The 26,705-nt window shown below is 36.7% G+C and overlaps 1 protein-coding gene across 1 annotated transcript in view; it reads right to left on the reverse strand.

The window, feature by feature from the left end:
- Positions 1 to 26,705, reverse strand: part of LOC103209732 (catenin alpha-2) — a 457,184-nt gene that overhangs the window by 69,385 nt on the left and 361,094 nt on the right. Inside the window, exons 7-9 of the mRNA XM_007955632.2 lie at positions 21,164 to 21,277; positions 13,283 to 13,464; positions 407 to 512 (exon numbers count right to left, since the gene is read on the reverse strand). Of these exons, the coding sequence (XP_007953823.1) occupies positions 407 to 512; positions 13,283 to 13,464; positions 21,164 to 21,277 (402 nt within the window). The remainder of the gene's footprint in view (positions 1 to 406; positions 513 to 13,282; positions 13,465 to 21,163; positions 21,278 to 26,705) is intronic.

Here is a 26,705-nt window from a genome sequence, read left to right on the forward strand (position 1 = left end):
GGAACCTCTCGAAATCTGGAGGTTTTTGACCATGTGCATTAATCCCATTTATGAAGAGCATTGATAAGTGAGATTAATATTAAACATCCAGAAGCAATATTCTTTCCCATTCTCCTTCACGCAGACTTTCTGAATGAGGACAACTGGGATAATCTTTAACTTGTTGAGGACTACATCTCCTAAGTAGTAGGTACTCTTCTTTTTCAAGGAATTTATGGCCATATGAACCCACCACTGCCATCAGCTCAGTCTAAGAATGAGTTAGATACCAGTTTGTAAAATGTTAGTTATATCTCACAGTTCATTCTTTAGAGGCACTTTATAGGACGCATAAAACCTATTAAAGAACTCAAGCACTAATTAACAATTTCACTCAGAATCTTCTCAGTCTCCCCTCTTATATTACCTGATCAGCCACAGCACGGGCTAATTTGTCCATTCGAGAGCCTGCTTCAGCAATTTTCTTGGCAGCATTAATGACATCAGATGTGTTTTTCAATGGGCCTTTGCCTCTGAAACAACATATACAATAAAATTAGAAGTCCACTTAATGACAGGAAACAGACAAATGTACCAAATCCCTTATCCAGGATTCTGGTTTTGTATTCAATTTAGCTCTGGCTATGTTAGGGAAAATTTGAATGTTTTCTTGATTCATTTCATTTTTCATGTTAATCGTCCACTTCAATTCATGTCTAGGGATTATTTTCTCTGTTTTTGACGTGTCAACTCCCATTTTATCCTTTACATTAATTTCTATATTTTTAAACAGTGCTTCAGTAGAAAAGATGATCACCTCAAGGACAAGGGGAATTTAATCTGTAAATAATCACCATGTGCTTTATGCTGTTATGCACACTGCCTCATTTGGTCTCATAACCACCATGGTGAGTACGTATAATCATCCTCATTTTAAGCAACAGAAAAATTGGCCAAAAATTATCAATTATCTAATCCAAGCTTCCAAAAGCCATGGATTCTAAATTTAAAGCAGAATCTAGCCAAAATAAATTCAAATGCTTTGTCTTCCATATTTTTCAAACCATGACCAATGTATGTGTGTGCATGTGTGTGTGTGTGTGTGTGTGTGTGGATAGATAGATAGCCTGCCCTGGTGGCACGATAGTTAAGTGTTGTTTGCTAATTGAATGGTCAGCAGTTCAAACAGCTTGGTGGTTTGAACCCACCATAGCTCCTCATGAGAAGAGATCTAGTGATGTAATCCCATAAAGATTATAGTTTAAGAAACCCTATGAGGCAGTTCTACTATCATATTAGATTGCTATGAGTAAAAACTGACTAGACTGCACACAATATATATACACATGTTGTTGTTGTTAGGTGCCATTGAGTTGGCTCTGAGTAATAGTGACTCTATATACTAGAATGAAACACTGTCAGATCCTGCGCCATCCTCACAGTCCTGACTATCACTGCATTCTCTGTATCAATTCATCTTGTTGAAGGTCTTCCCCTTTTTTGGTGATCCACTATTTTAGCAAGTGTGATATCCTCAAGGGCCTGGGCCCTTCTGACAAAAGGATGTGACCAAAGGATGTGAGACTAAGTCTGACCAGTCCAAGTGTACATCTTCCAAGACAGACTTCTTTGTTCTTCCGGCAGTTCATGGCAATTTCTGTATTCTTTACCAACACCACAATTCAAAAGCATCAGCTCTTCTTTAGTCTTCCTTATTCATTGTCCAGCTTTCCTATGTGTATGAGGTGATTGAAAATGCCATGGCTTGGGTCTATATCCAGATAGTCTCTGAATGGTGCAAATGGTTTGCACTCAACTATTAATTGAAAGTTGGTAGTTTGAACCCACCCACAGCACCACTGAAGTAAAGCCTGGCCATCCATAAAGATTACAGACAAGAAATTCTATGGATCTCAGCTCTACTCTGTAACACATAGTGTCCCATGAATGGGAGTCCACTTGAATTCAACAGTTTGTATATATGTACATATAATATATTTATATATCTTTTAAATCTACTTTAGCAACTTGAGGAACAATTGTCTCCTGCTCAAAATGAGGAACCGTTTGGCCAGAATTTCAGAAATCTGTTGAGCTCTTATTCTCCTTGGCGTGTTGCTTCTAGCACTGACTTTTGAAGGAAGACACAGAACAATATGCGACAGTAAACATCTTTAGCCTTCTAAATGAATGACCCAATGTTTCTAATTAGGTGATATTTTATAATTTAATATATAATCTGAATATATAATATTTATAGATCTTCATATTATAAATATTGGGATTTTTAAATTATAAAGTTTTAATTGCTTATTATACAGAAAAAGGAAATTAAGCTGCATCAGAAACATTTAATCAGAATATAGGGTGGGATATAGCTTTCCCTTCCTCTCTTAAGAATAAGGAATAATTAATTAAATATAATCTTAATTTTTCAGCATTGCTACTTATGTCTTCTTATGTGTATCTAAAAATCAATGCATTTTTTTAAGGTTGTAAAATTATAATCTTACAGTTAAGAGTATGGACTAAAACTACTCAGAAGGTATGAATGTAGATTAGGTTCCATAGGATGGGCAATGATCATCATTGTTACATAATAGCATTTTATAAAGCTAGAAGGCAAAATGTCTTTCAATAAATAAATGGTACACTTGGATTTTGTTCAATTTCCCTTATGGCATTTTGCTACATTACTTAAGTAAATGCAAAGTAAATTGAGTTCACATCAATGTATAAACACACAGGGAAATTCAAAGATTAAGATATTTCTCTTTTACTATGATGACATAAACTCTTACTCAAAGTCCATTAGTTTTTCAAGAAACAAAATGTGTATAAATTGTTGAATGGAAAACTAATTTGCTCTGCAAACTTTCACCCAAGCTGTAATAAAATCTTTACAAATGAAAAAAAGTACATTAGTTTTTCACCTGCTATTTAATTTAAAATACAGACAGAGAACTGACATATGAATTTTCATGTAAGGTGGATGAGCTAAAGATTCTGTGCCAATCTGGCTCTTAGTCCTTAGCATTGCGTTCAAAAATTATTCCTAATAATGCTTTTTCTTCCTTTTGTTTTATTCTTTTGGTAAGAAAAATTTGAAGACAGACTCTGTCACTATTTAATAACGCTGTAATTACTATATACCCATTGTCAACATGTTGATTTTGACTCATAGTGACCCTATAGAGCATTGTACAATTGCCCCAATATTTTTCAGTAACTTCCAGAATTTACAAAACCTACATCTCCAGTTTGACTCTGACACAGTATTTGTGGTTACTCTTAGCCTTCATCTGTTTTACTTTGTAACCATTCACTTTTAAACTGCTAAGAGCTGCACCCAGATTTTTTTTTATTATTAATGAACCCTTGTGTTTATTTCAAGAATTTGAAAGTATTAGGAAAACTATTCTGCAAGAGCTTTACGTGATAACTTTCTACAGCTGACTGATTTTGACACAGTGAGCAAAATGAGTAGAATCAAATCAGTCACCAACAGTTGGTTACAACCTGTGGCAACTTCATGAATGTCGGAGTACAACTGTGTGCTCCAATGGAATTTCAGTGGCAAATTTTTTGGAATGAGATCATAAGGTCTTTCCTCAAAGGCATTTCTGGGTGGACTAAAACCCACAACCTTTCAAGTCGGATAACCATTTTGACCACCCAGGAGCTTCAAGTTAGTAAAGGCTATTTGTACAGACTGAGTTTGCTCGAAGCACAGGCCTCTATTGTATAGTGAAATCATGTTTAGACGTATTTCTTTTGTGATTTCCCTGGAGGCTATATGCCACAGACTCACTGGTAAATTGTTACGGTGGAAAAATGCTTACCATTTTGAAGTTCACATTATTGACTCAATTCAAATATCAAATTCAAATTCTTGTTGCTAGCTAGTGACTGGAGTGTATTTATAGGACTGGAGAGCAAAACATATGAGATCATCAAATATTTCCTCATTTTATAGTTGAAGAAACTGAAACACCAGCCCAAGAGGAAACTATAACACAGAAAGAAAATCAGTACTAAAATCTATGTCCCCTGAATTACAGTTTAGTGTTTTTGTTTTTGCTATATATGTTTCTTCCTAGGAGCTTCCTTATGAGAACAGCTAAGTGCTATGCTCAGAGAAAACTGCTACCCTTAAGTACATGCATCAACAGGCAAAAATAATGAAAATGAATTATCTGACTCAACAAGTAAGAAATAGGAAGAAGCTAATAAAATTATAAGAGATTAATAAATTAGAAAATACAAAAACACTGGAAATAATCTCAAAACTTGTTTTCCCTCCCTGCCTCCCAAAAAAGACAATGATGTAGACTGATATACTTAGATGGCTATCTACCTAATCAAGAAAAAAAATATATATATAATGAAAATATTAAAAAGTAAAAAAGGTACAAGTGAAATACCTCTAGAAAAGACAAAATTTAAAATATCTTAACACTATTTTCCTCAAGTATTTGAAAACCTGGGTGAAATCATTTTTTGTTTTGTTTTGTTTTGTTAATATATTTTACCAAAACTGACCAGGAGGGAAACTTTTTGAAATCTTAAGCAGATTGATTTTCATGGAAGGAATAATTAATGTTAGCAGAGAGAGGAAGTTCCTCAAAACATCAGTGGCTCTAGATGGTTTCTCATGGAAATTCTATGAAACATTCAAAGAATAAATAATTAGTGTTATTTAAGGTTTTCTAGAATATAGGAAAGGGAAGAAAACTTCAAAATATTTTAATTAAGTGAGCACAGCATTGACATTATCAGAAATAATGAAAACAATAATTATATGACTCAAGAGGTAAAGGAGAAGTAGGAAGAAACAAAAATAGAAACATTCAGACACAACCACATATTTAGAGGCATATACTTAGGTAGTAAAATTGTAAAGCAGTAAAAGAAAAAGAAGAAGGGGAAGGGAAAGAGAAAGGGAGGAACAAGAGAAGGAGGAGAAAGAAGAGGAAAATAAAGAAGCAGAAACAGATAAATGAAGGAACTGGCTGTGGTGTTTGCTTAGACAGACTCACAAAAGCTAGTTGTTAAATTTTCAGACATTTGGTAAACCCATTGACATCATGTTGATAACCTGAAATCAACCATGATAAGAGTATTTAAACCGTGGAAATCAGCAAATGCTACAAATCAGAGCTTCCCCTTCATCCCCAAAAGTTAACCCATTATGGGAAAAAGTCAAGATAGCAGTTACACCTAATTTACACTAATTATCTCACAGGTTACTTTACACTGATTATTTAAGTTTCATATTGATTTTTATGTACTTTTATGTACATATGTTATATTTCATAAAATAAATGTTAATATTTATTTGTGAATAAGAAAGACTGAAGAAGAACTGATGCATTTGAAATTTGGTGTTGGTGAAGAATATTGATTCTTCATGGATTGCTAGAAGAACAACAACAAAAAAAATCAATCTTGGAAGAAATATAGCCAAGATATTCCTGAAGTGCAGATGGTGAAACTTCATCTCACTTATTTGGGCATGTTATCAAGAGGGGCCAGTTCCTGGAGCAGGACATGGTATTTGGTAAAGTAGAGGATCAGTGAAAAAGAGGAAGATCCTCAGTGAGATGGATTGACACAATGGCTGCTGCAATGAGCTCCAACAGCAACGATACTGGGGATGATTCAGGACAGGGCAGTGTTTCATTCTGTTGGACTTGTGGTTGCTATGAGTCAGAACCACCTCGACAACCCCAGCACTAACAACATACTGATAGACATCCACTAACGTGAATGGACACCACTTATAACAACCCTGTAGGACAGAGCAGAACCTCCCATAGTATCCAAGGATGTAAATGAATTAAGACAATTCTTTGAATCATCAGAAAAATCCTGCATATGTAGTATATGGTTCTGAGGATGATGCAACATTCTTCTAAGAAAGTTTCATGGCCAAGATTTCTTTAAGTGAGTACTGCCAATTAAGTCATGAACAGAAGGCAAGAGAAACAGAAAAGATTGTTGTATTAATTCTAGAGATGAGGGTTCAAAGCTATTCAGTTCTTTTTGATCCTGTGTGCCAGGGTGTATGTTTGCCCTTATCACTAGTTGGGTAATGACTTTGGAATCATAATCAGTACCTTTAAGAAAGAATACCCTGAATTCAATACATGTAAAAATGCTAGAGTGTTCTTTTAATATTATCATTACATAGGTTGAAGTGAATTTTGAAGATCAGAAAGTCTACAGCAGTGCTGTCCAGTAGAATATTTGCCATAATGGACATATTCTATAATTCCATACTGTCCAATATGGTAGTCACTAGCCAATAGCTACTGAGCCCTTAAAATGATGCTACTATCACTGAGGAAACTGAATTTTATTTATTTATTTAATTTTTGTTTTCACGAAATAATTATAGATTGCCAGGAAGTTACAAAGAAATGGATAGGGAAGCTCAGAGCACACTTTAACCAGCCTTCTCCAATGTTAACGTCTTATATAACTATAGTACAACATCAAAAACAGGAAAATGACATTGGTACAATCCATTTTAATCCATTTCTCATTTTAAAATAAGCTGTCAAACTATTTTCCAATTTCATTTAATTTTACTTTAACTGTACACATGTGGCTATTGGCCTGTTGTGTTGGAAAGCATGGGTATAAAAGAGCTATAGGCATCAGACAACTTGAAGTGGGCACTGAAGCAAGAAACTAATGGTCAACAGCAAAACTTATTAGGCCCAGGAAAGAGTCAGAAGTTTGAGTCCTCCTATCAGTGGAAGACAAGTTGAAAAAGAATTGGCCCTATAAACTATAGCCCTCTATGCTTCCCTATCTCATACCAGATGCTGTATTTGGAGGTTTAAAAAATTATTTGGGAAATCTTTTGGCCTTTAAGATAGGAACAATCATATTGTCCCATCTGGTACACTGTTTTAGCTTTCTTGGAAAGGGCATCAAGTTGTAGAAATGTCTCTCATAAAGATACATGTAACCTTCTCCTTTCCAGACATAGATGATTCTTATACAAGGGTGATAATTTGGACCAGGAAGTAATCACTCCAAAAAAGAGTCATGGACAGCTATCCTTAGATCTATACTGCCTACTTCTTCCAATTAATTATTATTTATTTTGTTAAGAGGTAATACATACGAATGTGAAAAATTGATGTGTTCTGATAAATCAAAGTTAGAAATGTTTATTTTCTAAAGCCTATCCATGCTTGTAATATACCAACACTCAGTGTAAAAATCCATTAGTGGGATATAGCATGTTGTTGTTGTTACTGTTAGGTGCCATTGAGTTGGCTGTGACTCATAGTGACCCTATGTACAACAGAACTGCCAGTTCTGCACCATCCTCACAATCCTTGCTATAGTTGAACCCATCCTTTCAGTCACTGTGTCAGTCCATCTCATTGAGGGTCTTCCCCTTTTTTGCTGACCCTCTACTTTACCAAGCATGATATCCTTCTCCAGGGAATGGTCCTTCTGACAACATAACCAAAGTAGGTAAAATGAAGTCTGGCCATTATCACTTATAAGGAGCATTCTGGCTGCACTTCTTCCAGGACAGATTTGTTTCTTCTTCTGGCAGTCCATGGTATTTCCAGTATTTTTCTCCAATACTACAATTCAAAGGCAACAACTCTTTTGGTCTCCCTTACTCACTGTCCAGTTTTCACATATGCATGAGGTGATTGAATATACTATGGCTTGGGTAAGGTGCACCTTAGTCTTCAAAGACATTTGAATCATTGTTGTTGTTAGTTACCCTTGAGTTAGCTCTGAAACTCATGGTGACCCAATTCACAGCAGAACAAAAGGTTACCTGGTCTTGTTCCATCTTCACTATCCCTGGCATGCTTAAGTCGATTATGGTTACTGTGTACTTTGATTGCCTTCCAATTTAGGGAGCTTACACTGTCAGATAATTCAAAATAAAAAAAAAAAATTGAATTATTATTTTGAATTATTTTGAAAAGACAACAAAAGAAGAGAAGACCAAAATGGATGACAGAAGAGACTCTGAAACTTGCCCTTGAGTGGAGAGTAGCTAAAGCAAATGGAAGAAATGACAAGATTAAAGAATTGAACCAAAGATTTCAAAGAGCAGCTCGAGAAGACAAAGCCAATTACTACAATGAAATGTGCAAAGACCTGGAGTTAGAAAACCAAAAGGGAAGAATACACTCAGCATTTCTCAAGCTGAAAGAATTGAAGAAAAAATTTAAGCCTCCAGTTGCAATACTGAAAGGTTCTAAGGGCAAAACACTGAATGATGCAGAGAACATCAAACGAAGATGGAAGGAATACACAGTCACTGTATCAAAAAGAACTGGTCGATCTTCATCCACTTCAGGAGATAGCATATGATCTAGAACCAATGGTACTGAAAGAGGAAGTCAAAGCTGCAATGAAGGAATTGGTGAAGAACAAGGCTCTGGGAATTGATGGAATACCCACTGAGATATTTCAATAAATGGATGCCGCACTGGAGGCACTCACTTAGTTATGCCAAGATATTTGGAAGACAGCTTCCTCACCAACTGACTGGAAGAAATCCATATTTGTACCCATTCCAAAGAAAGGTGATCCCACAGAATGTGGAAATTATTGAATAATAGCATTAATATCACATGCAAGTAAGATCTTACTGAAAATAATTCAAAAACGGTTGCAGCAGTATATTGACAGAGAACTTCCAGACTATATGAAGAAAAACGTGGCATCAGGATTGGAGGAAGAATCATGAACAGCCTGAGATATGCTGATGATACAACTTTGCTTGCTGAAAGTGAGGATGACTTGAAGCACTTACTGATGAAGATTGAGGAACACAGTCTGCAGTATGGATTACCTCTCAATATAAAGAAGAAAAAAATCCTTACAACTGGACCAATGCACAGCATCACAATAAAGGGAGAGAAGATTGAGGTTATCAAAGAGTTCACCTTGCTTGGTACTACGATCGATGCCAATGGAAGCAGCAGTCAGGACATCAGACGATGTGTAACATTGGGCAGGTTGGCTGTGAAGGAACTCTTTTAAGTACTGAGGAGCAAGGATGTCTTCTTGAGGACTAAGGTGAGCCTGACACAGGCCATGGTATTTCCATTTGCCTCTATGCATGTGAGAGCTGGACAATGAATAACGAAGACTGAAGAAAAGTTGATGCTTTTGAGTTGTGGTGCTGGCGAAGAATGCTGAAGGTACCATGGACTGCCAAAAGAACTAACAGATCTGTCCTGGAGGAAGTGCAGCAGAGATGCTCCTTGGAAGCAAGGATGGCCAGACTTCGTCTCAACTACTTTGGTCATTTTGTCAGATGGGACCATTCCCTGGAGAAGGATGTCATGCTTGGTAAGGTGGAGGGTCGTCGAAGGAGGGGAAGGCCTTCCATGAGGTGGATTGACATGGTGGCTGCAACAGTGGCCTCAAGTATAGCGAGGATCATGGAGCTGGCGCAGGATTGGGTGGTGTTTCGTTCTGCTGTTCATGGGTTCGCTGTGAGTCAGAAACAACTTGATGGCACCTAACAACAAAAACAACATCAGATAATGTTCTCTTATAATCCTTAGGGTTTTCACTGGCTAATTTTTGGAAATAAATTGTCAGGACTCCTCATTCTGTCTTGTATAGAAACTTCACTGAAACCTGTCCAACATGGGTGACCCTCATGGTATTTTAAATATCAGTGGCATACCTTCCAGAATCATAGCAACACAAAAGCCACTAAAGTATGACAAGCTGACAGACAGGTTGTACTTAACCCTGTAAAATTCTTCTCATTTACCAGGGCTTCATAAAACATGTCTGGGAAATACCATTTCACCAATCTGCTGAAGTTATATGAAGACAGCCTACTAAAGATGTTGAATGAATCTCAGGAATGGTGAACAGTCAATTGAGACTGCAGGACTGTAAGTTGAAGTACTCAAATAAGTATCAATTTACTATGGCCTTGAACTTGAAATATAGATATGAAGAAAACTGAGATAGAAAGCTAGGGTGAATAAAGGTAGATCTTGAACAGCAAACAGAAAGATTTTTATCTCATTCTGTGAAAAAAGGACCTACTGAAAGTTTCCATGTAAAATTAGTTGGATGGTTGCCCTTTAGTGGCTGAAATGGCATGGGTTGACCGGCTGGAGAATGGGAGCTGAAAACCTAGTCTAGTGGTACCTGGGCTGAGAAATTGAGTGTCGGAACTAAGGCAGGGATGAAGTTTGGGAAACGTGGGCTGATTATATGTTTTCTATGTCTAGTGTTTAATATTTTAGAGTTGATTGTTCCTGAAAGTTTTTTTTTTTTTTTTTAATCCTCTTTCCTGTAGCCTGTCCTTTCAAAATCAGAACTTAAGGCTGATCGTAAAAGATAATTCTGTCCCATGCTATAAAATTAAACTTAATTTTTGTTCCTGAACTGCTGCTGTCTGCACACATGTTTTTATTGAGATACAAGATTGGCACATGCTCTTTGTTTCTGAAAACTGACAAGAGAAGCATGAATTTGCCCTTACAAGACAGTGCTCTGCCATTGTCCACGAGATTGAAGTGAACAGGGAAAAGATATGAAGCATAATCAGCTTTAACCTCCGTGAAGAAGTTATTACACAAATAATGAAGCAGAACCTCTCCAATTTTAATAATAATAGAGTGGCTACCATTTAGATTACTGAATCAAATTAATGAACTAGCTAGTGAAAAGACAAAACAACCAGAAATAAATGCAAAGATATATTTGCACCCAAATGCTCTTTCAACGTATAATTTGGGTGGAGTAGCTAAGTTTCAATTCCCAAGCAGCTATAGCATCTCCACTGCACTTCCTCCAGGACAGATCTGTTAGTTCTTTTGGCAGTCCATGGTACCTTCAGCATATAAAAGAAAGTATTACGTAGGTATCCACTGAGTGTAGAGCTGAAATTATTCCTCCTTGAGGAAGAAAATTCAAGGACAATAATAATAATAATGTACATGATCAAGTGAAGTGAGCTTAGGTGAGAGACCACAAACAAAGGCACAAGCCAGGCTGCCTCTTTAAAGGAGAAAAGGCTCTGCAATGAGAGGCAACAACAAAGCCAAGGGGTCCTGTGTTCCATTTCTAAATTATACCTTCTTCTGGTTCTCTGTTCATTTATTACAGTAATCCTCCCTTTGCCCCCACAAAGGGGCAAAAGAAGACTCATCAGGTAGTGGGAAAAAAATGATAACAAGTAGCATCGTAGACATTTCATTATTCAACACTGAGTAAGATTATTACGTATACGAAATCATTTCCCCAGGAAATTGAAGTGCCATTGCTTTCACTGTTAAAACTACACTTTGACTAATAGAAAGTCTGTTTTATTTAACATCATCTAACAAGACTGCATAAATACATTTCTCTTCCTTGACCATAGTTATATATAATCCAGAACATTATAAAACATTCTCTTGACCTGAACTGGCAACATGACTAGATTCATTATTCACTCTAAACTAATGAGATTATTTGTTCAAGTGATGCTATTAATGGATTGCATAATATTCATCAGATAAAGTACTAATAAAACGTTGAAAGCAAGCAAATTAAGTCATTGCAGGCCTCAGAGAGGAATGACTGGGCCTGCCATGATAGTCTGATTTGTAGGAAATTAGGCTTGAGTAATGGCTCAGACTTTTAACTATTATTTTTTTGTGAAAGAAATCTGTGCAGTGGACAAAGACTAACTTAATGCACAATTTAAACTTCTAATGAATTTGATGACATTTAAAAGTTCCAAAGGTCACCCCCATAACACTAAAGTCATTCTACTGAAGTAAAAAACAATTTAAAAATATTTGGAGAAAGAGCCAACCAATGTCATTAATACATATTATCTAGAGGTAAAGGGTAAAGGAGATGAAGCAGAGATATTCCATTATTATTATAACCACTGCTAAATAGAAGGCTGATGGTTCAAACCCACCAGCCACCCCTTGAAAGGCAGATTGGGCTGTCTACTTCTGTAGTGATATCACCTCTGAAACCCAAGGAGGGCTCACTATGAGTTGGGATTGACTCAACTGCAACGAGTTGTGTCTTTTGCTTGTTTGTTTGTTTGTTTGTTTGTTATTATTAATCCCAGCCTTTTCTTATGGGATGCATTCCATACCCATTAAAAAAAAAAAAAAAACAACTGTCATCCAGGTGATGTTTTGACATTCCTATATATCTTCCATAGTTTTAATAACAAATCTCATCTCGAATCATTAAAACACTTTTGTGTATGTGCTGTGTTTGTGTGTGTCTGTGTTATCCATAAAAAATAAATATCCACAATCAAGTAATAGCTTATATTTGTAGAGCAGCATAGTTTACACTTGCATGACCTCTGTGGACTTTAGAACTCTCTTGTAAATTTGATAAGACAACAATTATTTTTCTGTTTTGCAAATAAAAGAACAGAGAGAATAAGAGACTTATCCCAAATCACCTGAGGTTCTAAGTCAAAATCCAGGGATATTTTCATTGAGCTTTGCTGTCCCTTGGTTTGCTCTTTGTGTGATAAGAGGAGCAGAGATGCCACCTCCACTAAAGAAGAGACTAAAGTGCAATGGCAGAAATAGCAATGACTCTGGTGAAGAAAGGATCCAGACAAAGTGTTGGCTAATGGCCTGATTTATCAAAACTACTGCTCAGAGAAAAATGGACTAAAACTTACTTTTAAATTTCCCTGCCAAAATTCTGGAGTCTTAGGTGGTTGAACTTTGCTGTTCATGTGTAAATGGAAGCTATGAACTGAAGCTAATGTTACATTACTAGTTACCATTAAAATATATTTTATTTATATATGTACATATATATGTATAAATATATACTCTCCCAAATGCATGTCAATAAATCTTTCACTTTATTTTCAAAATAATATTTAGCCATATTACACAAGATTGTACACCAAAGATCAGTCATTCTTCTCTTGCGATTTGATTTTATGACTGAGTTAGCATTCATAATTAAAACAATACTAATTACAAAAATAACTGAAACATACCAGTGATCATGAAGATGGCATAGAATGGGGCAACATTTTGTTCTGTTACACATAAAGTTGCCATGAGTCAGAGGCAACTGGACAGCAACAAACAACAACAATAACAATTACAAAAATTGACCTGGTCTCCTGGCCAAAAAGACCTACCTGCTTTTTGACCTATCCATGTACATTTTATAACACCATCACCTAGTTTCAGTGCATAATTGAATTTTTCAGCACACATTCACACACTAATACACTCTACTACCCTTCTGAATGTAAAAATAAAAGTATCAGCTCCTTGTCCCTGGGCCTCACCTTGTGAAGTCCGTCATCTCCATCATGATCATGCACATCTGCTTGGCCAGCACAATGATGTCATTGCCACTGTCATCCCATTTAGCCACTTCAGCATCCAGCTTGCTTTTCTCTTGGTGGAAGATCTCCACCTGCTCAGCTATTTTTGCCTTCTCCTCCTGTGGTAGTTGTGCCATGATGGCCTGTGTGGGTTACAGACAAAGCATGACTAATGACAACAAAGGAACGGCAAACTGTCAGCTGACTCTGGCCCCTGTGAACAACAAAGTCAGGCAAAGCTAGGCACTGACAAGGGTTATGGTTGCCTGGCCATGCCGGGAAGTACGTCTTCCCGATCCCAGCAATTGCTAAAGTACAGTCTGGCAAAGTCCCCAAATTCCTCCTTCTCTACCCCCATATATGAAAACTACAGAGAGATCCAAAGGTACATGCACACAGCAGCAACAGAACTTCTCTGTCAGTTCGATGACATATGTTTGTTCAAAAGAATCTATTCTTGACAATTTTTATATTTGGTCCCTGCAAACTTTTACCAGATGAAAGAATGCACCTCTTTCAACACTGAAATCTGTTCAGAGAAGGGGAAAAAGAAAAAAGGCCTTCTGTTGCTGGAAAGGAGAGGAATTTTAAGCATTGTCTGAGCATCCAAATGAGGTGGGGCAGGAAGACTTTCTATGCGTGTTAATGAAGGAGTCCAGCTAGGTGCCATACAAGAATCCTATACCCCAGGCATCTGTAGGGATGGCTTGCCTAATTCTCAGCCCTTCTCCTTCTCCATAGAAAACCTGTAGTGATTATGACTCCCTCTAGAGCCTCTGAGTATTTAGGCAGAGAAGGTGTGATGACATAAAGTGCAGGCTTAAAAGCAAAAGATGATTTTTAAAAGGTGTCAGGTAAAGGGAGGTTTAAGAGGAAGAACTATTTGTTAAACACCATTTATGTATCTGGCTGGCCCTGAGAGAAATATTTCACATCACCTCACAGATACTGTGCAACCTGTTTTAGGGACAGGAGTGGGTGGATCGCTACTTCAACGCTACCATCTCCTTTATTCTAGGATCTATTCATTCTCCAGAAAGGAGACCCAGAGAATATCTCTTTGGCCCTACAGTTTTTTCTCATGAGCAAGTAAAATAATACAAGAAAACTGCTTCCTAAATTGTAAAACTCCTGCCAATGTGCATGAATTGTTTGGGGTCAGGGGGAGGCAACTGAGGTTTAACAGAAATATTAGAGGATGAGTGGTCAGCAAAAGTGGGCTGGACCAGGCTCTGTCACTCATGTGGGTTAAGACCTCAGCACTACATGGATCAGATTCTTGGATTTTGTTTTGTTTTTGCACCCAGGTAAGACTGTAGGAATAGTAAAAGATTATGGTAGATAGAATATGAAATAATAAATGTAAATGTGTTATCCAGACTAAATAAAAGTAAATATGTATGTAATTATTTTTACATTATATTATTATCATTGCTCCCTTTAATTTTCATTTATTCCTTCCCTCTACCTTATTTACTAATTGTGATTAAAAGACAAGGGATAGAACTAGACCTAACGTGACTATCTATAAATCGATTCTTGATGTGATTCCTTATATACACACATGTATGCTGGGTGCCATGCTAAACACTTTCCTTATGTCATACAATTTCATCTATTCAATTATTCTACCAGGTACATACAATTATTTTCCCATTTCATTAATATGTATATTATTACATATTATAATTAATTCAATTTCCAATGTCACACAACTCATAACATGTATAAATAGGATCCAAACCCAGGTCTGCTAAAGTTATTCTTAGCCATTGTGTAAGATTGCATCAACTGATTCAAAATACACAGCCATGCAGGTTACACACTGCACCATAGTCCCTATTTAAGTACAGCAAGGGCCTCAGGAATCCCAAGTGCTGACCACCAGGATATACATCCTGGTGATAGGCTTTATCTGCCCTGACGAAGGGGCACTTTTGTCTGATCTGCATAAATGTGGTCTTGGACTGATAATTGCCCAGATACATCTTCTTACCAATACAAAGCCATGTTCATGTTCATTTGTGACAGTATATAGTATGTGAGTATCTACATATGTATACACACACATATGTATGTCTCTATACATACATATATATACATATATATATACATATATATATATACATATGTATATATATTACAATATATTTTAAAAAGTCAAACTGGTAAAAATACTGTAGTTAATGTATTTAAAATATACTTTGAAAAAATTTTCAAACACTAGAAATATTCTTAACATACAAAATACTTTGTTATAGACTCAAAATTGTAGTATTATATTACTAACAAGGGAGCTATTACACTGCATATGAAATACATCTGGATTTATAGAAATTAAATATGTATAGTTACTTTCCTGATAAACTAACTAATGGTGCCTTGAATTCATTTGCCCTCCTCATGTAAAAGAACTAGTTGTGATTTACTTAGTCTTGGCAGGTCATAATCTAGCATGGTTTAAATCATTCACTAGGTGTTGCACAGTAGAAGAATCTTAAACTTACTCAGCAGACCTCCAATTCCCAGGTGGAAATCAATGCACTTTTCATCGTCCCAAAGGGCTAGTTTGTGCCTTGAAGGGCATACACTTCTCTGTCAACTATAACACTTGAGTTTTTATCATAAAATGCAGCATTTGAGTACCAACTGCCTTGTTTTAATCTCTAATTAATTCCTCCAACTGTCCAAACTCTGACTTTTCTATATGCTTTTTTTAGGGTAGAAGTCTCAGCATCCTAAACAATAGAAGCTCAGATCTTGTGTAAAACATTTTTTTCCAGTCACTGAAGCAACAGTTCTGGTGGTGTAGTGCCTAAGGCATTTGACTGCTAACAGAAGGCTGACGGTTCAAACTCACCAGCTACTCCTCAGAAGGAAGGTTGGGCAATCTACTTCTGTTATGCTACTGCCTTGGAAACTCAAGGAGGAGTCACTATGAGTCAGATCCGAGGACAGCAGTGAGGTTTTTTTGTTTGTTTGTTTTTGTTTTGTTTTGTTTTGGTTTTTAAGTAATAGTTCAAGAGAAGTTACCAGAACTGACATTTTTTTTTTTTTTTTTTTAATCACAATTCTGAAGAGAAAATGGCTCCTTTGAAACAGATTTGCAAAGGAAGATACTATTTTGACTCTGGGGGTGCTTGACCCACATAATGCACTTAATGATGTGTGTCTTGGGTGCAAGTGTCCTTATAGTTGCTCCTGCTTGTGTCACTATTGATGAGCAGAGCCTTTTACCAAATATTTTTTAAATATTCTTGGCTTTTAAAAATTTATAATTGACCTTTTATGAAATTGGAATTTAAAAAAAGGTTATCTATAAACAGTAGATCACAAACTGCAAAATTGGCAAGTTAATCAAATTAAAATTCAACACATGAGTTTTAATTAGGTCTTATCAATATAACTCAGCAGTTTGAAATGTTAACACATTAAAGCTATTGTAGCTAGGAAAAAAAAAAAAATCAGAGGTTAGCTCCATTCAAGTCAAATTAAATATAAAACATAACAAGCAATTGCTCATTCCCTCAAACTAAAGGAACAGGAGAATAATCATTTTCATGGCAAAAAGGAAATGGGAAAAATCAGCCTTCTGTTTGTGTGATGTAATCACCAGGGGAAGTCTGAGGGTTTCCGCTTCCTTTATTCACAATAGCAAAGCACAGCAATTCAGATTTGTTGATCTGGAGCCCAAAATCTGATGATAACAGAGACATAAATTCATTAGGATTATTATCGCCGCCTTCCAGGCTCCTTGCCTTTTTTCTGAACAGCTAACCCATTTTTGTGAATAATTTTATAAATTCTACCTATTTAATGGAAGTCTATGGGCCCCCAAAGTAACAAGTATTGTTCTCTTAAGATATAGCAAGTGACTAACATTAAGTTGTCAAGTACAAGAATTTTATAAAGGAGCTAAAAGTCAAAGTGTCCCTTTCTCCTCACTTGGTTTTAAGGTTGGATAACAAATATAAGTGGCTAAGGAATGGATCTTTTGTCTATTACCAGTCTCAGGCTGTGAAGTGAATTGGAAAATTGAGGTAAATTGTTCCATTAATTCAAGTAAAACTCTCATTATTGCTTATTCAGTTCTTTCAGGTTAAATTATTTGGCCAATCTTCTAATAGACTACTACTTCAAGCTACAATCATCATCATCTTCATCACTAATATAATAATCATTACAAAATTATATGACAATCCTTATATGGCGTAATGCATTTTATCATGCAATTCTCCTAACAACATTCTGTGTTAGGATGCTGTGTGTATTCTTCTACATACAATGAGATTATGCACGGTAAGGTTAAGAAAGTTGCCCTAAGTCTACACAGTTTGGAAGAGCCCATATATAAAATCAGGTCTGTGTGACTCCAAATTATACACCCTATAACCAAGGTTCAGTGCCCAAGAGTTATTGCTAACCAATGTTAACTATGTCAATGCATGAAGTAACAGTTTCAAAGATGTCATTTCTAGGATCAAAGGGTATGATCATCTCCACATTTTAGCAGATCACCACCATCTATTCTCCCCATCTTCTTTTCTCTCTTCCTCTCTCATTTGAAATATTGTAGACAAGCAGCAAGGCAGTGACACATAAAATGAATAAGAAATTCCAAAATTTGAGAATGATGGTGAGGTGCTGTGAAAGGTTTTCTCTTGTCTTAGTCTCATTTTATATTAATTTACCATATGCAGAGAGGAGGAATTTTTCTGAATGAGAACACAAAATAAGGCTATTAACAAGGAAGGTTTGGCTGCTGGCAAGAGCAACTGCCTCTCTCAAAGTCAACTTTTGCTTCTTTTATGATTTTGACCAAGTTAACAGAGTTCACTTGTCAAAAGTTCAATCAATTGTCACCTCAGCCATTCAATGCATCCTCTTATTTCCAACTTAATTGCCATAATTCTATGATTTGGTCTTTGATTTGTCATCATGTAATTACAGGCTAAAATGGATTGACTCAGGAACTAATGCTATCTGCTACAAGTTAATGCTACAGATCATATGATGGACCTCAAAGACAAGCTAGCCAGTGTTGGATCAAAGGAATATTTCACTCTTATCACCTTGAACCATATCCATAATTCATGCTGCAAATTCTTTCAATATGACAATAGGGTAAAGAAATAATAGATGATGTAGACAGGAGCCCTCTGACTTTCATTTAAACTCATTATCATTGACATGGCATCTAATATAAGTAACATGCATGAAATGGAAACACACCAAGATTCTATGCTTCATCCTAAAATATGGGACTGAACATGCCATTTTTAAGAAATGATGATTATAAAGCAAGATAAGGTTTGCACTACATGTCTTAGCCTTAGAGAAAATTTGTCAATGGATCTCAGACTCACTGCCATCAGTCAATTCCAACTCATAGCAACCTGCTGTAGGTTTCCAAGACTGTAAATCTTTACAGAAGCAGACTGCTCCACCTTTCTTTTGCACAGCAGCTAGTGGCTTTGAACCATCAATCTTTTGGCTAGCAGCCAAATGCCTTAACCAGTACACCACCAGATCTCCCTAGTCAATGGATACGAGGCTGCAGCTACACTGAGTTCCAGTAAGTTAATCAAATTGATTTTGAATTGATTGGCGTTTGAACGAATTACTCAAGCTCACCCTTTGTCACTGAAGTTATAATGCTGTTTCTACTTAATTTTGAAGATGAACTGAATTGATTGATTAATTTTGTGTTAAGCCAACATTGCTTTAGAAAACTCCATGCTTAACAAACTTCCCAATTTTAAACCTTTTTGAGCAAACCAAACTCACTGCTATCCAGTCAATTCTAACTCATAGCAACCCTCAATGGGTTTCCGTGGTTGTAAATCTTTACTAAGGTAAAGATTCTTCCTTATGTGGAACACCTGTTTGGTTTGAACCACTGACCTGGTTAGCAGTCAAATGCTTTATCCATTATGCCAGATAAAAGAGAATCCAAAAGGAATTTTTTAAATAGGTGCCCCATGCCCCCTTATATACATTTCTATCACTGGCATTTGATCAGAAGAAATTTATTTTACAAAATATGATAATTATCAGAGCCATCCTTTATTGACCATATAGTATATGTCAGATAGTGCACTGATTATTTTACAAATATTAAGTATTAAATGTGCAAAAAATACTATGAGGTAAGTTTATGATTCACATTTTACAAGTAACGAAACTGAAGCTCAGAGCAATTTCTTTGCATTTCTTTTATGTTAATCTGTAATCAGCTATTTACTAAAGAAGACTAATGCTTAGCTAAAATCCTTTATAAATCAGCCTTTCACACATTCTTGTCCCCCAAAGGCAAGTCAAACATGTCATTCAGTTTTTAAGGTCTCTGGGGACCCTGGGAGCGCTGGTGGTGTAGGGCCTAAGGCATCTGAATGCTAACCTAAGGCTCTTTTTATTACTACTACAATTTCACTCCAGTAGTTTCCTGAACTCTGTCACAAAATTAAAGAGAAACAGGTTCTTCTTTGAAGGAGTCTTGGTGGCACAGTGGTTACATTGCTTGGCTGTCAACCAGAAGATTGGTAGTTCAAAGCCACTTGCAGGAGAAAAATGTGGCAGTCTTAGTCCTTAAAGATTTACAGCATTGGAAACCCTATAGGGCAGTTCTACTCTATCATATATAGTGGCATAGGGCCACAATGTGTCAGAATCAACTCAAAGGCAGTGGTTGTGTATGTGTGAGGCTCTTCTCTGTTTTAAGCAAAAATAAAGAAAAAATCCCTGCATTTTTCCCTTAATAGTTTTTTTTTTTTTTTCTACCTCCAGAGACTTTGTAAATGTCATAAATTCTTTCACAATTCTTACTCTATAACTTTCCAGGGTTTCTCAATGACCATCCTAAATTACCACCTGTTCATCAACCTCATGCTTCCTATACTTAATCTTTTCTTAAATAAACATAGAGCATTAGAATATCTACTTCTCATTTATACTATATTTTAATTGCTCTTACCATAAGGAAATTGAGCCTTTAAAGGGAAGAGAAACTCATCTTCTTTTCCACTATGCAGAGATTTCATCTCCTGCCACCTACCTTGATTACCTGCATGTAGCCTGCACTAATCTGATTGGTTAGATCCTAGGATTGTCTGGATGATTTGTGCCACTGGACAGCATCACAGAGCATCCAAAGGTCAGAAAGAGCTGGTGTTCTCACTGATGCTTTCTGCTTCATGACTTATGCTAGCACATTTCTAGTATGTGTCTCTATAATATCTTCTTCTAGCATATGGCAGACAGACCTAGGGATACTGCTTTGGCCACAGGTAGGTATCACGGGCAAAACAAAAATAAAAAAAATATCTCATCTATTCTCTGATGGTCCTGAACCAACATCATAAGAAGCTGTTTTGTTTATTAGAGAACACAGGGTGATGTATGAAGCAACAGTTCTGCCAGTAATAAAGTAGTACTTTGATCTCCCATTTGTCATTGCATCATGTGCTATTAAAAAGCTGAGGGAATTGAAGCAGAAAAATGGTGACTGTGCCAATACAAGATCTGGGCATTCCTGGGTCCCCTGGCTGCTTAGCTATCTGATCAACCCCAAAAAATACCCACCATACACCATGAGCTTCATTTATGCTACATTTCAAGTGATAGAGAAGGAGGTGGGCTGGATGAAATCAGGAGTGGTTCAGGTTATTTCAGTCATATAAAATGTGACTTGCTATAAAAAATACCCAAAGTGACAGCATACATTTTTGAACCCTGAACTTCTGAGATCTCAAGCCCTTGAAATTCAGAATTTTTTTAATTCTCCAGTCAGTTTGGTGAACGCAGCCCCTCTACAACAAGCGAAAGCCCTGAATGTCCACTCACCCGTGCACTCTGCCCTGCAATGAGCTGGTCATCCTCAGTCTGGACACTTGTCCGGCTGCGCACATCATAATCTTCTTGCTCAAAGTCAGAATCATCCTCCAGTTCTTCTGGTGTCTAAAGATAAGAAAGAAAATAGGAAAACTGGCATATTTCCAATTGATGACCTTCACCCCATCCATGCACTTTTCTATTTCAAATCTTAAACAGCCCACAGAAAACAGCATATATGATTTAAGCATAGGCTGGTTTATGTGGGTGGATATTGGCTGAAACAGAGTCAGAAAAACTGAAATGTTCTAATTTATATATTTTTTAAAATTGTTTATTATTTGTTCCTACAGCTGTTCAAGGCTAAGTTTAACTCTTAATATGACATATTTTCCAATTTCAAGAAAAATTACATGTGTGTATTATTTGCACACATGCAAGCTTATGATAAGACTGAAAGTCACTATCACCAACAAAATCTGTACCTATAATTCTTCTATAACATCCCTCCTGCTCTATTCCATCTCTTTATTTAGTATCAATAAGGGAACAGACTGATCACCTCCAGGCCAGTGGCTAGGCTTGACAGGATATCTGATTTGGTCTCTAAGCCATGTAGTGTGTGGGTTACAAGTACAGATTCTGAAAATAAGACTCCAGAAAAAGATAACACTTTAGAAAAGTTGTCTCACTTCACTTGGTTCTGGTTTTCTCAGCTATGAATTGGCATGGATGCTGGTAATTAATAATAGGCTAATGACACTAATTGATTGTTGTGAAGAATAAGTAATGTCCACTGTATAGTGTCTGGTACATAGGAGATATTTAAAAATGTGTGCTATCATTATCACTAAAGATATTTAAAACAATTAATTCAAAAAACAATTTTTAAGTGAAACTACTGATTGCTACACACTCACTTGTTGTTGTTGTTGTTATGTGCCATCAAGTCAGACTTGACTCATAGTGACCCCTCCTTGGGTTTCCGTGGCAGTATAACTACAGAAGTAGATTGCCCAACCTTTCTTCTGAGGAGTGGCTGGTGGGTTTGAACCGCCAGCCTTCTGGTTAGCAGTCAAGTGCTTTAGGCACTACATTACCAGAGCTCCTACGCACTCACTAAGGATTAAATAATTCATAGAAGATATCAGTTAAGCTCAAAATAACATATGAAATAAGGATCATTCCCTATTTAGAGTTGAGAAAACAAAAGTTCAGAGAAGTAAGTAACTTGCCCAATGTCCCTGAACTAGTTAGTAATAGAACCAGAATTTGGAAAAAACACACGTTTGTTTGACTGAAAACACACTGCTCTTCATTAGTTGGCTTTTGTCTTTGTTGTTTGTTTTGTTGTTGTTTGTTTGCTGATTTAAAAAAGAATAAAATTATAAATTAGACAAGAACTGGAGCTAGGGGATTTTTTCAAAATGATCAGAATTAGATCAAGATCCAAAGTGATTAAAGTTATGTCAAGATTCTTTCCAATCTCTTTTGGTGGCTGTAAGTTCCAGGAGACACTGGCTGGACCACAATTACCAGACTTCATTGTCCCTACACCTTCGGACCTGCAGAAACTCCTCAATATCAGGAAAAAGGTAAGAATGAATCCATAAATCCAGAAACACTTCCCCCATCCTAATGATAATGGTAGTAGATAACATGCATTAAATGTTCACCTCTGCCTCTCACTGTTTTCTTTAAGTGCTTTACACACACTAACCCATGCAGTGCTCATAACAGTCTTATGTTATAGACATTGTTTTCTCCATTTTACCACTAAAGAAACTGATGCACAAAGACTTCTAATTCAAGTATATTGTACTCAATATTCTAAACCATCATATCCTATTGATTCTGCAACAATGAGCTCAAAAGGTGGTGAGGATGGTCCATAAAGGGAAGATAGTTCATCAGTGTAAGATTTTCAGCTCAACTGTCATTAACCTGAAAGATGAAAGTCATCCACAAACTGCCTGCTGACACATAGTATCACCACCTCCCAGGGTTCTAGCTCTCAAAAGGAAGGAACAGACCACAAACAGTACTGCTGGTGCTGTTGTCCATTCCTCATCCAAAAGGGAAAATTTTATTCCGATAGTTTCTTTGGCCATCTCTTGATAATTAATCAGGTATGGTTATTGATGAATCCTTGGTCAGACAGGCATAAAATGGGGTTCTTCATGCCAATATTGCATTATGCCTAGTAATTTTCCAAGCTTTGGCACATCCCTCTCATTTTTCCTTTTGTCTCACTATCAACAATATTAATAACTGCTCTCTCCTCTACAGATGCTCAATTTTCTTTCATAGGAACATTAAAAGGAGGTAAGAAAGATATTTTGTTCCCATACTTTATTAACTAAAGCAGAGGTAGGGTGGGCAGAACATGGATCAAATAATTGGTTTTATATTCATGTGGACAGACAAAAATCTCTGATCATTCCTCACTCTTTTGGAATGTACAGAAGAACAATTACAGCAAGTTGGTAAATTCTGCTGACAGATGAGATGACACGATTACAAGCACATTTCATCATTAGTTCTTGAAAGAGAAAGAAAAAAAGGGAAAACCTCACTCAACAGAACAAAAAGCAGATGATGACAGTGTCTATAGCAGTGTGTCCAAACATTTCAGTGATCTGTGCATTTAGCCAATGACTCAATAGCAAACCCAACCTGGAACAATAAAGATAAAAATGAGGAGACTTTATTCACCTTATTATGATTCAGGAACCAAAACAGTAAAAAATAAATAAATGAATAAATGGAAGTGAAGTGTTAAAACCTGGATGTGGACCAGGCTTTTTTATTTTATTTTTTTTACATTTTTTTTTCTGAATTTTTTAAAAAATATTTTTGCCCTGACTCTGTATTCATAAGCTGTGTGACTCTGTAAGTCACTGAACTTCAAGGCTTCTCTATTACCTCATTCTTAAAATGGAGAAAAAATTCTATTTGACCTGTAACCTCCTAGAACTCCTTGGCTCAGATGTATATGAAAATACTTTGTCAAGTATAAAAGGGAACTAAAGTAATAATAAACAATATGGTAAAAATATGCTTCATCATAAACTGTACACCAAATGCAATAATAATAATAATAGCAATCACTTTTTTACCACCCATTATGAACCAGGCAGGAGGACAAGGTAGCAGGATCCAGGGAAGGGGAGGGAGACAGGCCACACCCAAAAGGCGGGAAGGAGGGAAAGCTGGGACGAGGCAGCAGGATTCAGGTAAGGAGAGGGAGATAGGCCTCACCCTAAAGGCAGGGAGGAGGGAAAGCCGAGGATGACATGGTGGCAGGATCCAGGTAAGGGGAGGGTGGAGAGGTTTCAAACAGCTAAGGGAGATGAACTTGTCTGTCAGTTTGTTGTACCATGGTGGCTTGCGTGTTGCTATGAGGCTTGAGGCTGTGCCACCAGTGTTTCAAACATCAGCAGGGTTGCACATGATGCACAGGTTTCAAGGCAGCTTACAGACTGAGATGGACTAAGAAGAAGGAAGAGACCATCTACTTCTCAAATAATTGGCCAGGGAAAACCTTCTGAATAGCAGAGAAACACTGTCTGATACATTACTGGGTAACTTTATGAATAGCCTAGAAACATTGCCCAACACAGTGCAGGAAGACAAGCCCCTTAGGTCAAAAGGCACTCAAAATCCAACTGGGAAAGACCTGCCTCATCATTGTAGAAACAACCTTAATGATATGGATAAATTAAATCTTTCAGGACCTCCATTTGCTGACATGTCATGACTCAAATTGAGGAGAAACAGCTGCAAACACCCATTAATAATTGGAACATGGAATGTATGAAGTAAGAATATAGGAAAATTGGAAGTTGTCAAAAATGAAATGGAATGCACAAAGATTATAACCTAGGCATTAGTGAGCTGAAATTGACTGGTTTTGGCCATTTTGAATCAGATGACCATATCATCTACTATGCCAGGAATGACAATTTGAAGAGGAATGCCATGGCATTCATCATCACAAAGGATGTTTCGATAGCTCTCCTGAAGTACAATGCTGTTGGTGACAGGATAACATCCATATGCCTATGAGGAAGACCAGATGATACTACTATTAGTCAAATTTACTTATTAATCACCAAAGCCAAACATGAGGAAATTGAAGATTTTTATCAACTTCTTCAGTCTGAAATTGATCAACATACAATGAAGATGTGTTAATTATTACTAGTGACTGGAATGCAAAAGTTGAAAACTAAGAAGCATCAGTGGTAGTTGGAAAATTTGGGCTTGGTGACAGAAATAACGCTGGAGATCACACGATAGAATTTTACAAGACCAATGGCTTATTCACTGCAAATACCTTTTCTCAACAACACAAACCACGGCTATGCAAGTAGATTTCACCAGATGGAGTATACAGGAATCAGATTGACCACATCTGTGGCAAGAGGCCATGGAAAAGCTCAACATCTTTAGCCAAAACAAGGAGCTGATTGTGGAACAGACCATCAACTGCTCATATGCAAGTTCAACTTGAAGTTGAAGACAATTAAAACAAGTCCGCACAAGCCAAAATATGACCTTGATTATATCCCTCCTGAATTTAGAGACCACCCAAAGAATAGATTTGATGCATTGAAAACCAATGACCGAAAACCAGAAGAATTATGGGATGACATCAAGAACATCATCCATGAAGAAAGCAAGAGGTCATTCAAAAGACGAGAAAAGAAGAAAAGACCAAAATGGATGTGAGAAGAGACTCTGAAACTTGCCATTGACTGAATAGTGGCTAACACAAATGGAAGAAGTGACAAGATAAAAGAGCTGAACAGAAGATTTCAAAGAGCAGCTCAAGAAGATAAAGCCAATTACTATAATAAAATGTGCAAAGACCTCGAGTTAGAAAACCAAAAGGGTTCAGCATTTCTCAAGCAGAAAGAACCAAAGAAAAAAAAATTAAGCCTTGAGCTGCAATACTGAAAGATTCTGAGGGCAAAATATTGAATGATTCAGGAAACATCAAAAGAAGATGGAAGGAATATACAGAGTGACTGTACCAAAAAGAATTTGTCAATGTTCATCCATTTAAGGAGGTGGCATATGATCAAGAATCAATGGTTTTGAAGGAAGAAGCTGAAGCTGCACTGGAGGAATTGGTGAAGAATAAGGCTCTGGGAATTGACCGAATATCCATAGAGATGTTTCAACAAATGGATGCCCCACTGTAGGCACTCACTTGGCTATGCCAAGAGATTTGGAAGACAGCTACCTGTCCAACTGACTAAAAGAGATCCATATTTGTACCTATTCCAAAGAAAGGTGACTCCACAGAATGTGGAAATTATCAAACAATATCATTAATATGGCATGCAGATAAAATCTTACTGAAGATAATTTGAAAATGGTTTCAGCAGTATATTGACAGAGAATTTCCAGAAATGCAAGCTGGATTCAGAAGAGGATGTGGAACAAGGCCTATCATTGCTGATGTCAGATGGATCTTGGCTCAAAGCAAAGAATACCAGAAAGATGTTTACTTGTGTTTTATTGACTATGTAAAAGCATTTGATTG

This window comes from Orycteropus afer, unplaced genomic scaffold (genome assembly GCF_000298275.1).
Source record: "Orycteropus afer afer isolate SDZICR_OR568_19922 unplaced genomic scaffold, OryAfe1.0 scaffold00521, whole genome shotgun sequence".
NCBI lineage: Eukaryota > Metazoa > Chordata > Mammalia > Tubulidentata > Orycteropodidae > Orycteropus > Orycteropus afer.